A 21,222-nucleotide genomic window follows, 5' to 3' on the forward strand; every position below is an offset into this window, starting at 1 on the left:
TAAGTTCAATGTATAGTTAACTGAAAAATGTTTGGGTGTCTCTATAGTCTATTTGTGTATCTATAATTAGATTAAGTACATAAGTTTTTTGCATTCATGGCCTTATTTAATTATTTCTATCCACAAATTTACATATTTCCTTTCCATCAAGATTTTGCCACATTACCTAAATTATGTGTCCTAAATCTTTAGATTTTTGTTCTTTTAAAACTATCTCTCAAGCTTTTTGTGGTCATAGTGAAAAGATTAATGTGTATATCTTGTGGGTCCATTATATAGCTGGCTCTGCCTTGAGGACAACAACTTTTAAAGTCATTTTTAGTGTTGATGGGCATTAAAGTTTTTGATTCCCGACATGCTTATACTTTGGTCTAATGTTAAAATTGACTCCAAGGTATTTGCATGCAAATGCTAAAAGAAAGTGACTATGGCTTGTCTGAATTTCTGTTCTTTTTTTTTTTTCTTTTCTACAAAAAAATTAGATCATTTATATTTTCCACTTCTTAAATTGCAGAAAATGGGTCTAAGGTTTGCCGTTATCTCTCTCTTTTTTTTTCTTTTTTTTTGCCTCTCAATAAAAATCGCCTTTTAACTTTGATTTCTGCAATTGAAAGTGAATTGTTATTAGCCACTTTAGATTGAGATTGACTTTTGGGTCACCTAATAAGCTAAATTTTATATTCATTATTAAGTTAATAGGGCCTGTGTGGGTTTGAATTCTGTAAATTGTTAAATAATCACTCAATCTGAAATTAAAATATAATGAAAAATAATAATTTTGATATCTTTAACTCACTATTGCATGCCAGATTTCATTGGGCAGCTTGGAAGAATATAAACTTGGCTTATTTTGTGGTGTAATTTTAGATTAAGAAGAGCGGTGGCGAAATATTCAGTTTTAAATTTTCTATTCCAAAAGAAAGGAAAAAGAAATGAAGTATTGAGTATGTTGGTCCAAGTCGACAAGACTTCAATTGTGGCGTGTGGCAAGGGCCTTGATATTCATGAACGATGAAGTATATGGTGTTTGGATATTATAATGCTTGATCCACTTTGCTCAGGCATATAAGATTTGTTTTTTTTTTTTTTTGTTTCTTTGCTACGCCATGTGTGATTATGTATATCTTTGTTTTTCTTTTTCTTTTTTCCTTCTTTCATGCAGTGAGTTACTAATTGGGCTGGAATGCTGCAAGCAGTTAAATTATCTATTCAACGCCTTCAAATCTACTGTGTATCACTAAATTAACATCATATGAATGTATACTATTATTTTTCAAAAGAGGGTTTTTCTTTTAATCTTGCAATTCAAAGCATAAAATTGGTTATCTGGGGTTAGCCTCTTGCAGAGGCGGAATCGTCGCCCCCCCAGAAATGAGAAAAAGAAAAATTGATGAAAGACTAAAGAAAATTTTGATTATATATATATAAATATTTTGTTGTTTGTTCCATTTTAGCCAACCCCAAATTCAAACTAAAATACTAGATTGCCTCTCTAACTAGAATTTGTTCCCTTAGCTAGAATTTTCAGGTCCGCGGCTGGCCTCTTGGCTTTTGTTTAGCTTGCTTAAACTTGCAATCTCTCCTGGATTATTTCATCAGTAAAAGGATTTTATGTCAACTAACATTACAGATTAAAAATGTGTTAAGCAGTTTAGGCAGAAAGAAAAGGAAAGGTATTGCACCTTGCACATACCAAAACAACATCCTTGCATTAATATTGGATGCATGCATGTGAGAGGAAAGTTATTAGCATTTGACCCATTTCGTTATGGAATGAATCCTGCACTTGCACACATATAATAGCCAATTCAGGTGTATATATTGTTCAACTAGAGACCAGAAGATATGGTCATTTACATGTGCCATGCTCGTATACTCATATATAAAGATCATATGTATGCATAGATTTTTTTATATTATATATATTTATAGGAAATATTATAAGGGTTCTTTCAAATAAGCTATGATGACCAAAAACAAGTACCTGACGTGCTTTATCAATATTATCCATACAAAAATGATGAGTTGATGAATGCAAAAAATTGCTCTGTTGGGAAAGGTTTGAGCAAGTCAGCGACACCAATAAATATGTCCCATGCTCAATCATCCTCTTCCCCCTTTTTAAGTGAAGGTCTTTGCCATACCCTATATAGACACATATTTATATAGTACAGCTAAATATGAAGAGCTTTAGATCCCACAAGAGAATTAAGATAATATAGAAAGATTAAATATTTTTGTAGCTTAATTATAAATTTATTGTCTTAATTTTTTAATTTATCTATTTTAATATTTAAATTATTTTTTTCAATTAAGTGTCTGAATCTGCTAATTTACATATATTATAGTATCTCTTACAGATTTTATAGATTAAAGTAATAATTTAACTTGTTTTATACAAAAATGACTTAAATATCCCTACTTTTCATTACTTATAAATTTTTTTTATTTATTCTTTCGTCTTTTTTTCCTTCTTTCTAATTTCTTAAAAGTAAAAGAAATAAAGATTTTGGATTAATTTTTTTTATTTTTTGAGGGATAGCAATATATATATTTTACTTTTTTAAGTGAATGCAAAAAAATAAAAGAATAAAAAGTAGTGTTTATTTTTTATTTTGATAAATGAAAAAAGCTTTTTATTTTTATCTTTTAAGAAATAAAAAAATTGTATAAATTCTAAAAATAGATAGAAAAAAGAAAAAAAAACAAAAAGAAACAGAATTTCAGATTATTTTAAAGAAAATATTTAAGTCAATTAATTGTTCAAAACAAGTTACGGAAACACTTAAACTTATAAAATCAGTTAGAGACATTATGTCAAATATTTTTAGCAGGTTCAATAAATTAAAAAATTAAAAAAATTAAATACTAAATTTATAAAAAGAATAAAATTATCTTCGGCTTGTGACGTGTATCAAACACATTCAGTCGTTTTTGTCTTTCAATTTCAACTCTTTTTTTTTTTCTAAAGATATATTGAATGATATGATATGATAATATATACATATTTGTAAGCCACTTAAACCACTATACTTTTAGGTGATAGTTAGAGGATTGAGAAAAGTACAGTTCTAAGCCCAGCAATCAAGTGAAAGAGCCTCTCTTTCTTACCTTAATTAAGAGACATGAGAAGTTTATTACTGAGCCAAATATCCAAATAGGTTTTCTGACACTGGAATTAATTGCCATATATCACAAGGTGTTTTTTGATAAAAAGATAAACAATAAGAATGATTCGGATTTCATTAATAATTAGAAGAGAATGTCACATCAGCCAATAACACATTATGGAGGGTCTTGGTGGGTTGATCCCCCACCCAAAATTAGGTTACAAACCAAAGTAAATGGGCTCCAGAGAGCCAGTCAGGAGCCACATTTGCTCTCCTATTTTATATTTTGTTAGACATGAGGGATAAATCGTACTGAAAGTGAAAAAAAAAAATTACTCTATTTTGATTATTGATTATAAGTTGAAATATCAAATTAAATTTATGTTCATCAACTAAGTTTTTTTTAGTCTGTTTAAGAGTGAAATTCAATCAGAATCGATTGTATTTGTTAGATTTAGCTTGATAAAATTATATTAGTAATTCAGATCAACTCGAATTCAATAAACTTAAACATATTAAAAAAAAGGTCAAATCTAAATCAAATTCGAATTATTAAGTATATTAATTTTTTTATTTTTTTACTTATTTTACTAATTGACAAAAAATACAAAAATTAATAAGTTCAAAGTGATAAAATAGTTCTTTAAGAAAACTTGATACTACTGAAAATAAAATATAATGATTTTTTAGTCATTTTATTTTTAAAGATAAAAGATAAGAAGATATTACTTAATTTTGTGTCTTTATTATCATTATAGATAAACATATTATTTATAATGAACTTAAAAATTCATAAATATATAGAGTCCGGCATTTATCTTTCCAGAGTTAGCTTAAGAACAAGATCAAGCTTGGTTTTTGAACGAATTTAAATAAGTTAAAAAAAAAAAAAAAAAAACACCAAATCCGAATTGAATAGGTATTCCCAAGATAGTATCCTAGACGAAACTTTATGTATATATAGCAATGTAATCCTTTCCTTGTGTATTGTTTAAACGAACGCCATTGGTTCCTTCCAGACTTGTATAGGAACCCGTCGCCCAAACAAAATGAAAAGAGATGGCGGTTCCTCGGCCTTGCCCAGTAATTGGCGCATAAAGAATGCCTTTGCGCAGGGATGCGATCCGCCAAGCTGGGGAAAACAAAGACCTTCGTGATGCAATTTCTTTTCTTTTCTTCTTTTGGTTTTAATATATAAGTCTAAAAAGCATGCAAAACGAGAGTAAAGTATCTTTCAGACACAGTTTGTAAGAGATGTAAAGATAGAGATTTAAGATTTCATGCGTCAAGGAGAAGAAGGTGGTATTATTACTGGTAATGATTTCAGCCTTGGATATATATGAAACAAAAAGAAAGGAGTAGGTATGATTCACGAAGCCTTAGATTGAACGTTCATCTTTTGTGGACCGTCTTGATCACATAATAGTTTTCGAAGGACAAAGCGTTCTCTTATGTATCTTGGATGCAATGGCAGTTCACAAATTCGACATTTTTTTGAGGACAACTACAAAAGAAATCTCACATGCACACAACTCACCAATTGCCTTTTATGTGGGGTTGGCTATGTTCATATTTAGAGATTTTGAGAACCATGTAATTAAAAGACCCAACTCACACGTGTTGTTGTCAAATTAAAAAGAAAAAGAGAAATGTGGGTCCTAAAGTTGTATATATTGCAGTAGTGGCAGTACCCAATTGTAGCCTGAATTTTGAATTTTGATGACCATAATACAGCTACAATCCCACTTGCACCTGCTCATCACAGCTTGGGAAATTTTGCTTATCCAAGTATGTACACCATTGGAAAAACAAGATTAGGTTATTTGAAATTGACATTACAGGAACTTGTGCTGTAAGTGCTCACACTTTATTTGGGTTCTTGATCACCACAAGAATTAAGACACCAGCTGGGTCTGTCTCATCTATAAATGTTTGGTATATAATGTACTCAAACTCCTAATATTGGCACTGGAGAAGTAAATATCAAGCTTTGGATTCCCATCTCCTCTATTTACGAAATGTGCACTCGAAAGTATAGACACTCGAAAGTATAGACGTTCAGTCCTTGAGCTATTGGTTTTATCTTCTAGTATATATTAAAATTCACTATTGTTGATAAATTACAAATGGGAAATCATGAGAATCAACTTTTGGCACAATTGATTGATGTTAATTGGAATATGCAATTATTCATTCACTGGTTTGATCTATCAGTTTGTGTTTGGAAATGGGTATTCAATTTTATTCTCTTACAGACACATATATTCTGTCCTGGGGCCTAGTTAGTTCTAGTTTATTTGGCTTCATTTAACTACAATACTAGTACAAGGCCATTATTTTGATTATGTGCATCTATTGCAACAGAATTGAAAATTTTTCCTGGCAACAAAGAATGTTCCACTTTTGTTAATATGATCATAAAAATAGAGAAAAGAAGAAGGAAAAGAAAAAAAGAAGATTATGCAATGATGCATGTTATGTGCGTTCTTGTTTGTTGTCAACTTAGCAAAAAGAGTGGAGACAAAGCATTTCATAGAAAAGGAGAAGAAACCAAGGCAATATCTTCTAATTATTGCTTCAATTCCTTGGAAAAGAAAATGCAAAGGAAAGAAATTTAATGAGGTGAAGAATGTGGCACCACCACCATCTTGTTTGCTTCTGCTTCTATGGCCTTTCTTGCCTGCTTGCTTGTACTTTCTTCTTCTTACCAACTTAGTTTTGCCCCTTTGTTGGCCTTAATATAAAGTAGATGGGTAAATACTAATTACTTCCTCATCCCTCCCATTTTGATAATACTCTTATATTTCATTTTCTTTAAATTGTTAGTTCAATAGCTAAGTATAAGAACATCTTTTATTAATTAGTATAAATATTATCACAAAGTGTATAATTGAGTGTATCTCATCTAGTAAAAAAATTAAATTTCAAGAAAAGTACTTTAAAAAGAAAATAGTAAGTAATTAATAGCATTAACTTAAAAATTAAATTTCTTAATTTTTATATAGATTTGAAAGTAAACTATCAAAATGGATGAATATATTACATATTTAGCTCATTTGCTTAGCCAGTTATGTCCTCGTTGATTTATCTAAGTTAGAATTTAGGACATGATCACTTAGCCATTTGCAGTGGAATGCATCTAATTCTTAAATAAATTACACATGTTAAATTATAGTTATGAGTTTTGTTATAGTATCGTTGGGGCACTAATTTTTTTAATTATAGAATATTAATTAATATTATTTTAAATAATTTATTTATTTTATATGTTCTTTTACTAATATAGATTGTCAATAATTTATATATAATTTTTAATTATTTATACGAGTCAAATGTTTATAATTGGATCTTTTAATTATTAAATATCACTAATTAAATTCTAAGAATAGATAAAAATAATATATTTAATTGATCAATGATTAAGTACTCTATATAATTGACTAATTTAGTATTTAATTATGTTAATAAATTTATTAAAATTAAAATAATATCAATATTTATAGGTTTATATTTTACATTTGGCTGAATTGAAAAATAAGTTGCATGATACTTAAGAATGTTTACATAAGATGTTAAGAATTTTTTTTAATTTAACTAAAATTTCAAATTCGAACTATAGATATACAATTGGTTTAAAATTTTTAAAATAGTGTTTATTACATGTAAGGGCCCTACTCAACACGTTTTTAATTATTTAGATTAATCTTAAATACATATTCACAAAAAGAAAAGACAAGATGCATGGTGCATAATACTTAGTAAACCTCTGCTCTGAAAAAGAACAAAAAATAAAAGAAGAAGAAAGAGGAAGAGATAATTGATGAAGTAAAATGATGCATATTTATTGGAACCTAAGTAAAAATGTTATCATAGTGTATTAAATTGGAATTGGTAATATATAGCTCTTGAACACGTTGTGCATATACTAATTAATGAGAACAATAATCTCATGGAAGTAATGGCGCTATTAATTCCTTAAAATCTGAATCAAGAAAAAGATTAGTTAATCATTAGATGGTCCTCCATAGGAACAGGAATATCGTCAAAACTATAGTGTTTTGCATGAGAAAGAGATGGAAATAGCACAAGTTAATTACTATTTAGCAGTCTTAATTATGGATTATAGCATAAGGTAAATACTACTAATAGTCTCATGAGTCGCTGTTTATTAATTTTTTTATTAATCACATGAATCATAAGAGAAGAATGATAATTTGTTCAAAATTAAAGTCAACAATAGGAGTCTAGCTAAGGTAAGGTAAGATTATTAAAGCAACTGAAAAGTTAACAAGTTATATAAAAACATCGTGTAACTTCCCTGACCAAAATGGACTTAACTATCCAATCTTCTATCATCACTTTCTCGAATCGTATAGTCTAGCAACTCAAAGCTCTAACTGCTACTACTTCTATTCTGGTATAACTCTTAACATCCTGTATAACACTCGTAAGAAAAATAAAAATAAGTAAAACTCAGTGAGAAAACAAACAAATAACAAGAAGAAATAGACAAGCAGTTATACATCAAGCTCAATAATTAAAAGAAAATGTGAACATAGCTAATTGAACCGTCAGAGGACGAAATCGTAAAACTAACTACTTATTATCCTTACCAGTAATATTAGTAATGGTAATAATAAGAACAACCATAATAGTATCAATAATTAAAAGTATAGCAAAAAGTTGTGCACACTAATAAATATCTCCTATTGATCCTTGGCAGCTTTGGCGCAACGGATGTTTAACCTGGCAGCACCAAAGCACAAAATCCCTGTCATATACATGTAGACAATATTCCAAAAAGTAACCACCCAATATACGCCTCAAAAGTATATATATATCGAGCGTTGTCCCAAAGATAGTATATTTACCGACAGCACTCCCCAAAGTTCCATTGATGTAATAATTATATAATTTAATTTAATAATTATATATTTAATAATTATATATTAAATTAAAATTTAAAATAAAATTAAAAATTAACTCCCGACATCCAAGGTGTGATCATATAGGCTACATAAATGAGTGTGTATATTTATGTCAATCACAACAATAATCCTTTGATAATAATAATAAGAATTTAAAATACCATTATCCGTTCTCAGGTGCTACAAAAAATATTTCTCATTTTTCTACTCGACTTTTCCTTATTTAAAGAAAATTTTATAAGATAAAGCATTTATTATATAAAATATGTGCATATAATTACATATATAATATTATAATATATATATATATTAAAGAAAACTATAATGTTATAAGTTTATCCACTCACCTGGCATGCAGGACTCGATCAACTATACCTTCACTAAGGTTCTCTGCTAATTTTTTCTGGACTATTATTCGAGCGCACAAATCCTAGAATTTCATGCACAAGCATACTTTAGAATTAATTTTAAATATATTTCTAATAACATTTAACCAACGTTTACTACCGAATATCTAAAAATCTAATTCTATCTTTTAAATTACTAAACTTATTTTAGCATAATTATATCAATTCTCTATCTATCCTATTTAGTAAATTCTACCGAAAATTCGACAGCACCTCCCCTATAAAATGGACTAATTCCTCTGATAAAAACAGGTCCAAAATCTGTAGAAAAAATTCACACAACATAATCCATAAAAATTTCATCCGAGACCTCAAAAATAAATTTTATTCTTTTCCAATATTAATATTTATTTACTGGCCATTATAATTAACCTTGAATATAAAATAATAATTAATCTACCTCACAATTTAGACATCAAAATAAACTACTAACTATTTCAGGCCAACAATATTATTATCACATAGCTACTATTAATTTCACCTATTTTCTCTAATCACTTAAATATAAATTTTTACTACCTTTATTTATTCTAATTAAATATATTATTCTTCTGTTAGTATATCCATTATCTACTAGTAACATAATTAAATTTAATTTTAGGCTTTTTGGTTGTCGATTTATGGTCCACTAAATTATTTATTCTAATTAACTAGCTTTATCTCATTAATATTTATAAGGCAACTAATAATAGTCTTTAATAAATTATCACATTGCTAAATTTACTCAATTTAATGACTTATATTGTAATTTCCAAAAATACTTATCTGTATACATTAAATCATCATTTTTTTCTAAGTAATACCAATAAAATTTTTAATTAACCTTTCTAGAATCAACAGGCTAAAGAATTACCTCAACACTTGATAAATCAATCGACTCACCTCCGGCCGCTGGAGTTCGACCGACGATCCGAGCGCATCTAAAGACTTGAAATAATGCACAGAGAAAGAATCCAACATCTGATTTTTTGATCCAGCCCCCCGGTCATCCAGAAATATCACGGACAGTTTCCAACCATTGATTTTCCAACAAAGTCTAATCGAATCAAAATCGGTGTTGACAGAAAGCTTGTGATGTGTAAATCCTAAATATGTCCTTTGATCATCTGAAACACAATAGCATTGGCTGAAAATTTTGAAAAACCAAACTACCCCTACATTATTCACCTCATCGAATTTCCTTTCTTCGACCACCTTCAGCACTGCTAGTGCCCTCAAATGGAAGCCCACTCTCAGGCAAGTTAATTGCCACTGGAATCACCTGTCACTGTTGCCGAAAACGCCATGAATGACATCAAAGAGCTGTTGTTGTTTCTTCCATTTTCTGCTACTTGACGCCATTGTTCACTGCCGCCGGTGCTACTGCCATGCTCGTCGATGTCAACTGCTTCTACGGCCAGCTTCAACGCACCACAGAAGCTTCCTCCTCTACCTACCATCAAAGGCAGCTCCAAGCACTCTCTCTCTCTCTCCTCCTCCTTCTTCTTTCTTTCTTTTCTTTTCTTCTTTTTTCGAACCATATCCATATTTAGTTCTCCCTTTATCTTTTTAATATATTTGATCTTGGTTGATTTCTGTTTAGACCTTAAGCTTATATCAGTTATTTCATTTAAATCCTTAACCACTACTTTTGGGCCAAATTAAAATGACGGAAAATGCAAAGTTACTTATTTACTTTTATCTTTAATGAAAAAATTACTAAAATACCCCCATCGATACACTTATTTATAAAAATACCAAAGATGATAATTTCTATTTTGATCACATACTAATTCAATTATACTTTTAGCCTTTATTTCAAATATAAATTTCAATTTAATTCTAACACTAAATAAACTTAATTAATCAAATTATTTACTATTTCCTATTAAATCCAATACCATCTTGCTAATTAAAATTGTCCTTTCTCCAAATATATTCTTCAAGAAAATATTTTTATAGCCTCCAATTATGATATTTTAAAATATATTACCATTTATATAAATCACTTATCTAATTTGCTATTCAACCAAACTAATTAAATATAGATTAATAAATTTGTTTATTTTACTCCAATATTAAAAAAAAAATTAAATTTAAGACTCGACAATGTTCTGTTATATTTCATCAAGAGTTTTTAAAATACAATTTGTTATTTTAATTTTACACCTTAATTTATTTATTATTATCATTATTATTATTATAGTTTCTTAGGTACGGGTGTTACAAATCCAAACTAGTACTATAATAATAATAAACCCCCTAACTTTTGTTGAATAATTTGGCATCTGATCCTAAATTACCATGTTTTGCATGCGGTTAAAACTGTTGTTGATATGTACAAATGTTTAGAATCTCTCATCCTGTGGAATAAAAACAACGTTGTCAAAATATAACATGTGTTTCGGGTATCCATATTTATAATTAGAAGTTGCTTTTTCTTTTATATATATGTGTGTCGGTCAAGTATCTATCGAGTGAGTGGTTAAAGTTCTCCATCCTATTTTATTTCCATATTTATTAAGTTAGTAGTTTTTGCTATTCAAACTATTTTAAAGCATTCTCATTTTTTTTTATAAAAAATATAGATATTATATATAAAAAAATTAATAAATATATCTTTGATATAATTTTAATATAAAAAATAAAAATATATATTAAATATTAAAAATATATATAATTAATCTTTAATAATTATTAACCATGTAATAAATCAATAGATTGTAATTTTGCGGAAAGAATGCTCTACTTGATTGTACTAAGCCACATGTAGACTTTATAAATATTCTTTTATAAATCTGATTGTTTGGATGTTGAATTAAATCTCTTTTTTCTTTTCATCATTTTTATAAAATAAAAATTCAACACCTATATAATAGAGAATCATAATCTAACACTTTTATAATGGAGGATTATAAAAAAAAATATTTTATTTATTTATTAAAACTAATTAATAAAAAAATACCGGCGGTAGATAAAAACTGAAATTTTAATAAAAAAATAAAAGAGAAAAGAGGAGAGGGGAGCTCTCTCATATGTACATCTATAATAAAACTAGCTATGATATCGGTGTTTTATAAGGGTAATTTTTTTATGATTAAATTTTAAATTTATGAACTTGTGAATTTCATTATATAAAATAAATAATAACATAATTTTATAATCTTTTTGATAAATCTTTTAATTAAATGAGTATTTCAATTAAGAACTAACAAAAAAAAGTGAAAAGTTGAAATTAATAATTCTCTTATTACTGCTAGTCGAGTAACCAAAAATACTGCTATACTCTTGGAAGATTATAAACGTAATAAATTTAATATAAATAAAGAGTTTAGAGGAATATGACTATTTTCTATAGTTTGATATTATATTATATTACTATTATTATTTATTATAATTATTTATATTTTTGAAATTACTAATTTCTAATAAATTTAATATAAATAAAGAATTTTAGATAAGTATTACTACTTTAATAGGATTTGAGATTAAACTATGTTAAGATATTTTTATAATTATAAATATCTATTTTGTCATGATAATTAGTTGTTAATATTATATAAATTTAGAATTTATTGACTTATTTAATTTTCTACAGGAATGTTTTCCTTAGGTGGTAAGCTATTTAACTTTTCTTTATTTCTGCTTTATTTTATATATATATATATATATATATATTATTTATTATAATTATTTATATTATTAAAAATGATTAATTTTTAATAAATATTATTATTACTATTGAATTTGATATTAAATTATGCAACTAATATTATTTTTCATTACATTATCTATATTGTCATGTTAATTAATCCTTAGTGTTATATGAATTTAATTATTTGTTTATTTAAAATTTTAGAAAGGTGTTTTTCGTAGTTGATAAGTTATTTTAATTATAATTTATATATAATAAATTGTGACTTTATAAATGGAATAATTGGATAATAGCTTAGAAGAATGCATAATGTAATTCACAGAATTGATCCATTATCATATAGGGTTAAAAGAAGAGCCCAGTTAAGCTCAAGTTTAAGATTAGAAGTAGTCTTATGAGGCCTAATATTATTTCCAATTCAATTATTATAACAGGGACAACTTTCTTTCTTTCATATAAATCTCACTATCTAGTGAGAAAGTTTCTCCCTATTTAAACTCTCATTCCACATCTAAAAAATATGAAAGACTAATTAAATCTATATCAAAATTTATTAAATTAATAACTGAGTTTCAAATCAAGAATACATTATATAAGAAATTTTATTTTGACATATACTTATTTCATAAATTTTTTGTAGTTTTTTGAGTTCTGATATACATATTTTTTACTTTTTATAATTAAAAATGAATTTATATAAATTATTCCTGTTAAAACATCGACCAATATATTAAATGATTGATGTGATTAAAGAAATTACAATAATTAAATATTTACTCCATATCTGATGTAGACAGAAAATCCAAATATGTCCCTTTTGTAATAGCAAATTACAAGTTTTCCCTATGGGATTTGAAAACTGAGAGTTTACAGTTTCTTTTCTCAGAAGCACCTAATGTATAGAAAAGATTTGAAAGTAAAAAATCCAAAATATAAAATATTAAAAGTGACAATAAAACTTAGGCGATTTTTAGGAATATATAAGAATCAAACATCTCGTGACCTACATGGAATTTAAATAAATAAAAAATTTGTTCAAAATTATTCGTCAAGTTATTCGAGCTCGATAACTTTATTGAGTAACTTGAGCTGGAATGAATTTAGTTCGTTTATTGGCTCACAAGCATACTCGCGAGCCTCCTCTTGAGCTCGAGCTCGAGCTCGATTTATTTAGAAAGCTCGCAATATGGTTATAAATAGGCTTATTTATTAGCTTATCTATAAGCTTATTTAATGATTCAAACTTGAATTTAAATTATTTTTATTTTTTATTATAAAATTATATATATTATATATATTTATACATTATAAATATATTTTATTTATATTGCCTATATAATATACATGTATATTTATATATAATAATAATAACTATGATAATTATTTTGTTATTATAATGATAATAATAATAATATTAAAAATATTTAATAAATTTGAGCTCAAATTCAATCTTTTTTTATTATTTGACTATTTAACAAGCCGAACTTGAACTTAACTCATTTAACATAATAATAAATTATTTACAATTGAGCTCAAACTACTCATGAGTTTAAAAATTTTAAAACGAGTTGAGCTCGAGCTTTAACCAAATTAAACTGAACATAATTTGAACTCGTTAAAGCTCAGCTCGGCTCAGTTTGTTTACGGCACTAATGGCTTTGTTGCGCATAAAAAATTGGTAAGCTCAAAATGATCTTTTTATAAGACTAATAAAAATTAAATTTAATATCCAAACAATCATTTTTATCAATAAAAGTAATATAAAATAATCATCATATAGAGCATGCTTTTAAATTATAAAATAAAATTGTTATAATATTAAGAAAAAAATTTATAGAAAAATTTATACATATTCAAAGAATTTAGTTTAGAGGTTTAATATAGCTTATAGTTGTTTCTCACTAAATAGCTATATTAAAGCGTTTAGTAAAGACTTAAAAAATAGCAGTTGATAGATGATTTAGTTTCAATCAACTGTTGATTGTATCAGCTCTATTTTTAGAGTTTTCTTTTTATTAATTGATAGCTTATTTGATTTCTTTTATTTATTTGTAACGATTATCTTTATTAAAACTTATTAATAATAACTTATTTTAAATTGATATCATATAATTAATTTTTTATATTTTATAATAAATAGTTATTTTAAAATTATTTTTAATAATTAAATAATTATAATATTTATAATTATAGTATTTGAAATTAGAATTTTTATTAGTAGAGTTTCAATCTAAATTTTTATATTTAAATAATTTTTATAAATATTTTCAATAATAAATAGAATTGAATTAAAAAATTAATCATAATATCTTTTTATTGTTAGAAATTATTTTTATTAATTTGTATCATTAAATATAATATAAATTTAAAAATATATTATATATTAAATGATCATTTAATATATTAATAATTATAATAAAATTTTATTAAATAAATTAATTTATCAGCCATCAGTTATTAATTATCGGCCACCGACTCCAGACCGCTACTAATTGTAATTTTTACCTTTAGATGTATTTGTCGTAATATTAACATTTGATCTTTTATTGAGAAAAAAAACACCTTTGATGAACTCATCCGATTAATCGCACCGACCAGGCCGTAGTGACACGGCGTAGAATCCGCTGACGCCAAAACAGATCTCCATCAGCTTAAAAAAGCTAAGCCGTTATAGAAAAAAGCCGAGCCGTACAGCCCCATTGCACCACAACGTTCATCTCTGTCCTACTCAAAATAAAAAACTAAAAATATCTGTCACCATTTTTTCTTTAAAAAAAAAAAAAGAAAGCTCCAAATGAAATGAACCCAAAATTCAATCCAAATGCAAAATTTAGGTTTACCGGCTATAACCGGTAAACAATTGTTTTGAGTTACCTAACCCAAGTAAGAATTTAACTCATATGAATGTTGCCCATCAACCCAACTTTGGTTTATTTAAAGAGAGAAATTGTTTCAGGCCAGCTGGGTTGTGAACTGCTACTTCACTTCTCTCTCTCTCTGTCTCTCTGTCTCTCTATCTCTCTATCTCTCTCTCTCTCTCTCTTATTTTCTTTGTAGATGAACAGTCATAGACTTTGGGTACAATACAAAAATTCAAAGTTCTTTTTAGCTTGTTAGCATGAACTTGATTAAGTAATGATGTAGAGAGAGAGATAGTGAAGAGAAGAGTGAGGGTTTCCTTTTCTTGATACTTTTAACTTAACTTCTCTTTTGGGTTGCTTAATTTGGTTTTGGTTTATGTTTTTGGTTTCTTTTACTTGATTTCTTTTGGATGGGTTTAGAGGGTGAAGTGGTAGTAGGACAAGTATTGAAAAAGAAGAAGAAAGATGATGGGAGGGAAAATAGAGAGCAGCAGCAGTGGTTGTTGTACAGTTTTATACAGCACTACTGTACAAGTTGGTCTAGCAGCAACAGCATACTTAAGAATTCTCCTTACAAGTGAAAATCTTGTACCTTGAAAAAACCAAAAAAAAAAAAACCAAAAGCAAAAACACTCTCAATATTGAGCTTCTAAAAGACATCTCTCTCTCTCTATCTCTCTCTCTCTCTCTCTCTTGCTCACTGAAATCCACAAATTTACACACTCAAATATTAACAAACAAAAAAAGAAGAAGAAGAAGAAAGACCTGATCTCTGTATCTTTATAGAGTTGTTTCTTTCTTTCAGAACCATGAAGAGACTTGGCAGCTCTGATTCTCTTGGTGCTTTGATGTCCATCTGTCCATCTACAGGTTATTACAAACAAACCCATCACTAATTTTTCCTTTCCTTTTAATGCTCCATGTCATAAATAATTCAGACATGCCCATGTGATATTTATACTGTCTTCTTGTTCTTCCTGTTCTTCTTTTTTATTTTTTGTGATATATGTAATTGCATAATAACTCTCAACTGTTTATTCCTTTTCAAGACTTGGTCATGTATTTATCAATTATACTTGACTTTCACTTTATTCTCTTTAGGTATAAAGCTTGATTCATCCACTAACTTTTCTTTTCTTCTTTCTTAATTGTGTGTTTCTTTTAGATGAACATAGTCCGAGAAACAGCAACCATTATGGGAGGGAATTTCAGTCCATGTTGGATGGTTTAGATGAGGAAGCCTGTATAGAAGAATCAGGCCATGTCGCGGAGAAAAAAAGGCGACTGAGTGTAGATCAAGTCAAGGCCTTGGAGAAGAACTTTGAAGTTGAAAACAAGCTGGAACCCGAAAGAAAAGTGAAACTAGCCCAAGAACTTGGTTTGCAACCTAGACAAGTTGCCGTCTGGTTTCAAAACCGCCGTGCACGGTGGAAAACCAAGCAATTGGAAAGAGATTATGGTGTTCTTAAAGCCAATTATGAATCTCTTAAGGTCAATTACGATTCCCTCCAGCATGACAATGAAGCTTTACTCAAAGAGGCAAGTGTTTATGCAATCAATGATGATATTTACTTTTTTCATCCTTATTTTTTTATTTGGTCAATTCAGCTGTAACTGGTTTTAAACTCGAAATCTCACTTTACACGACTCCAGTAATATTACTATAACCTATTTTGCTTCCTTACAAAAGCAAAAGAACTAATCTTTTCAAGATCGTAATGCTTCTTGATCTGCAGATAAGAGAACTGAAGGCAAAGCTCAACGATGAGAATACAGAAAGCAATGTTTCTGTTAAAGAAGAGATAATCTTGCCGGAATCTGATGACAAAGCAACCAAAAAGCCACCACTAGTTGATTCTCTGGCAGCGGCAGAAACAAAAGAAGACTTGAACTATGATAGCTTCAATAACAACAATGGAGTAGCAGAGGTGGCAACTTTTTTCCCAGACTTCAAAGATGGGTCATCAGATAGTGACTCGAGCGCGATCTTAAATGAAGATAACAGTCCAATTTCATCATCTGGGATACTCCAAAACCACCAGTTAATTATGTCTCCTCCACCTGCATCTTCATCATCCTTAGACTGCTTCCAGTTCACATCATCAAAAGCTTATAATCAGACCCAGTTCGTGAAGATGGAAGAACACAATTTCTTTAGCAGTGAAGAGGCATGTAATTTCTTTTCTGATGACCAAGCTCCTACCCTCCAATGGTACTGCCCTGATCAATGGAATTAGACAAGGAAAACACAAAAGAAACAAGGGCGCAGTAATAAGAGGCAATCAAATAGTGGAGAAGTGGGGGTGGTATCTTGAAAGAAAAAAGGAAACAAAAGAAGAGAGAGAGAGTTAGTTCCAAGAGTTTTGTAAAATTAATGGAAGTATAGTATATATTATATCTATGTAATTAAAAAGCTCTAAACTTTGGTCTCCATTGAAAAAATTGGAGAAATGGGTCCATGAACAAGAAACAAGAATAAAAGGAAAAGAAAGGGTGAGATCAATGGACAAAAAAATGGCAAAAGAACCCAGAAAAAAGGGGGACTTGGAGCTAGAAAATAATGTAAGAGAGAGAAAGAGGGAAAGAGAGAGAGAGAGCACGTGTAGGGGAAAGGTGACGATGATAAATGCGTAGAGATATCTTTCTTTTCTTTTCCTCTAATGAGCCGTGCGGGAATGATTAGATCGTAATTGGAGCTTTCTTTCCCTCTCCCCTGTAAAAAAGTAGTTATGGAAGAGAAAGAGAAAAATCATCTTTGAATCCATGGAGGAAGAATTCCTGTAATGGAGAAATAATCATAAGCCTACCTTCTTTTCTCCTTTTCTCTTTTATCTATGCATTTTCTCTGTCTTTCTCTTCTTTCTATTAACATAAATTTATGGGCAACTTCTTTTCTTGCTTTCAAGAAAGTTAATTAGCAATGAGGTAGAACCAAACTGTATAGACGAAAAAATAAACTGAAATTAATATTTCCTTTTCGACTCTTGGCCTTAATTATATTCTTTTCTATTTTATTTTATAAATTATATACTCTAATTACTTTTGACTTTTAAAATAAATCACATACTTGGGATTTTAAATAAAACAACATTGCAGTCCCTCGTATGTTTACTGTTTTTGTGTCTACTTTTCAAGAAGTAATATATTTGTATTTTATAAAATTCAAAGATTAAAATATAATCTAGAGAGAAAAAATTCGAGAGAAAAAATATCCCAACAAGCATTTAAATCATATTTTTTCTCTATTATAGAAAAGATATGCAAAAATTAAGCTTTCAAGATAATATAATTCATCCTACTTTTCTAAAATAATTTTAAAGTTGTATTTTCTCTCTTTAAATTTAAGGAGGGAGAAAGTACCCTTTAAATTGCTCTTAAGTATATTGTATAATTTTTTTTATTTTTTTTTCAAAAATTACATTTTTTCTCATTATTTATTTCTCTCTATTTTTATTTTATTAATAAAAAATTAATTAGATTAAAATAAAGAGTTAGTTATTTATAATTTAATAGAAACATATAAAAGTATTGTTAGAGATGCTCTAAAACTTCAAACATAATTTCACTTGATTTCTAAATAGGGGATGGAAGTGTAATTATAATCAAAACTTAAGGGAATAATAATAACAATAATAATTTTACATAAAAAAATATGAACTTTACATTGGACCGTTCCATCGAAATTTTCTTTTTAAGAAAAATTGGGAAATGCATACTTGGGAGGATAATTACAAAAGAGCTTTCTTTTGGTTCCCTATATTTTTGTCACTTTTGGAAGAAAAAAATATTGGTGATGTTGCTAGAATTAAAGTTATGTTTTAGAAATATTTTTTTTAATATTGTGTTTAGTTAAAATTTATGGAATTCATTTATAAATCTAAAATTTACGTACTTTAAATGAAATCAAACATATTTAAATTTGTATAGAATCGGTTATAATTAGACTAAATTCTATAAAAATAGATAAAGTTTCTAAATAAATTTCACGTTAGTTTGCCAATATATTTCATAATATTAAAATATCTTCTTTTAACTTTATTATTTTCATATTACTTTCTCTTTCATATATTTTTCTTAGATGAAATAAACTTTTTAATGGGTTCCAACCAAACATAAAGAGTATATATGTATTAATTTTTGAGATCTAAATTTTAATTAACATATGTGCTAAATTTTTGACACATAAAATTCTTATTTTGACATGTGTACTAATTTTGTCACATGGAATTCAAATTTATATATAATTTTATAATTTTTCTATTAATTTATTGATTAATAAATTATATTTCTAATTAAACACTTTTATAATCATAAGAAATAATATATTAATAACAAATTAGTCTTCTAATTAGATAATAGTTAATTTAAAGAATAGCATATTAATTATATTTTAATAGTATATTAACTAATAGATTAGTTTTCTAATTAAATAATGATTCTAATTATAAAAAATTATATTTTAAAATATTATATTCACTAATAAATTAATCTTTTAATTTATATAAAAAAAGTAATTCTAAAAAATAGTAATATCAATTATAGTAATAGTTAATTTGTTAAATATTAAAAAATTTATTAAATCGTATCTATAAATTTAATTTTTTATAATCAAAATAACAATAATTATCGTACATGCACGGTCAAAATAAGACTAAATTAATTAATTAATTAAATTAAATTAAAGTAAAAAAAAAAAAAATGGCATAGCTGTAATTAATTTGGACCGGACTCAGCTCCGTCACGCTCCAACTAGCATTGAGCATAAGTTAACCAAGGGAAAGTGGCCAGTAAAGAAAAAGACAAGAGAAGATTAAAGGGGTCATAAAAAGATGAGCAATATGATTGGGTGGCCAAAATTTATACGTAAACATGTTTGTGTAATGTTTAATGTCTGCTAGCCGCAGCTTTTTGTATCATCACATACTTCTGTGCAAAAAATAATCTCTCTTCTCTCTTCTCTCTCTTTCTCTTTACATAAAAACATTACGTGGCTATGTAATGACCAATCTCCTTTTGTTCAGAAAGGGTAAATCCATACCCACCGAATTCTGTACTTCCATTTCAATCACTAATCTAATATTCTTCCGGTTCAATTTTTATAAATTATTTTGAATTGTGTAAAATTCAAAATAATTTAAAATTTGTAATTAATATCATTACATTTAACTATTTTTGATAAAAATATTTTTAATTTGACTATTAATGTATGTTATAATAATCTGAATATTAACAAATTTATCAATTATTTATAATTTTTCTGATTCAAATAAAAACATTTACATTGCAATTTAAAAAAAATTATATAGTAATCTGCAGTTTTAAAAATAAAAAATACAAATTATTATAAATTTTTATCTATTATAATTTTATATTTTTATTTATATACTAAATTTATAAATAATATACATTATTTATAATTTTAAAAATTAAAATATATTCAAATGCCAAAATAAACACTAGTTCTATTATTCACATGTATTGCATGTAAATATTAATTATTTAACTTGTTATAATATAAAAAGTTAAAATATTTTAAATTTATCATTATGAAAATTTATAGAGCTAAGATAATGACGATATCTATTTTCTATCGTAAATTCATATTTAAATTAAACATATTAAATTTATATTAATTATTTGTATAGCTATTAATGAATAAATTTAATATATATATATATTTAAAAAATTAGGAGTTAGATGTCTTATAAAAGCGTAATAAAATAACTATATAATTATGTAATTTACAATATTTGTATTTAACAAACACTTTCTAATATGAACTATTTTCTTCTTACTATTTAAATTATAATATTAAATCTTTTAATTTTAAAACTATATTTAGGTTAAGATATCTAAAATTTATTTAAACTATTATTATTATTTATGATAAGTATAATTAAATGGAATCTTGATAATTTATTTTTCAAGAATTTCTAAATTGTAAAGAAATTACCTAAATTATTATAAAAAAATTTAAAAGGTTTATGTTTAAATTATGTTAATTATTTTGAAATTATTGTTAAATCTTAATAATGAGTTAATGGTTCATTATTTTAGATGATATACATTGCTTATAACACTATTGAATAAATAAATTTTGATTGTGATTTTCTTTTAAATTTAAATATTTTATTTTCTTATTTATTATTATGAAAATAAATAAATAAATGAATAATTTTTCATGCGGATGCAATGCATGTGAATATTAAAAATTAAACTCGTTAGTACACTTTTCTATTAACCTTATCCTAGTACAGATATTATATTTCTATTTTGGTTTAA

At 26.8% G+C, this 21,222-nt stretch overlaps 2 protein-coding genes across 8 annotated transcripts; one reads left to right on the forward strand and one right to left on the reverse strand.

The window, feature by feature from the left end:
- Positions 1-7,268: 7,268 nt before the first annotated feature.
- Positions 7,269-10,053, reverse strand: LOC125370517. Of its 7 annotated transcripts, none has more exons than XR_007216552.1 (4): positions 9,707-10,048; positions 9,328-9,551; positions 7,724-7,856; positions 7,269-7,544 (listed from the first exon to the last, which is right to left on the reverse strand). XR_007216552.1 is itself a non-coding variant. In XM_048376336.1 (4 exons), exons 1-4 carry the CDS (start codon positions 9,969-9,971, stop codon positions 7,817-7,819), a joined length of 612 nt encoding a protein of 203 aa, XP_048232293.1. In that variant the 5' UTR covers positions 9,972-10,053; the 3' UTR covers positions 7,269-7,816. The 7 variants fall into 7 exon arrangements, 6 of the variants coding, with proteins under 6 accessions (XP_048232293.1, XP_048232294.1, XP_048232298.1 ...); XM_048376336.1 differs by adding an exon at positions 8,386-8,468 and having other exon boundaries at positions 7,269-7,856; positions 9,707-10,053; XM_048376337.1 differs by lacking the exon at positions 7,724-7,856 and adding an exon at positions 8,386-8,468 and having other exon boundaries at positions 9,707-10,051.
- Positions 10,054-15,031: 4,978 nt separating this feature from the next.
- Positions 15,032-17,758, forward strand: LOC8284910 (homeobox-leucine zipper protein ATHB-6). Its single transcript, XM_048376857.1, has 3 exons — positions 15,032-15,810; positions 16,106-16,479; positions 16,677-17,758. Exons 1-3 carry the CDS (start codon positions 15,750-15,752, stop codon positions 17,175-17,177), a joined length of 936 nt encoding a protein of 311 aa, XP_048232814.1. The 5' UTR covers positions 15,032-15,749; the 3' UTR covers positions 17,178-17,758.
- Positions 17,759-21,222: the final 3,464 nt, after the last annotated feature.

The sequence above is a fragment of the Ricinus communis genome, chromosome 7 (assembly GCF_019578655.1).
Source record: "Ricinus communis isolate WT05 ecotype wild-type chromosome 7, ASM1957865v1, whole genome shotgun sequence".
Lineage (NCBI taxonomy): Eukaryota > Viridiplantae > Streptophyta > Magnoliopsida > Malpighiales > Euphorbiaceae > Ricinus > Ricinus communis.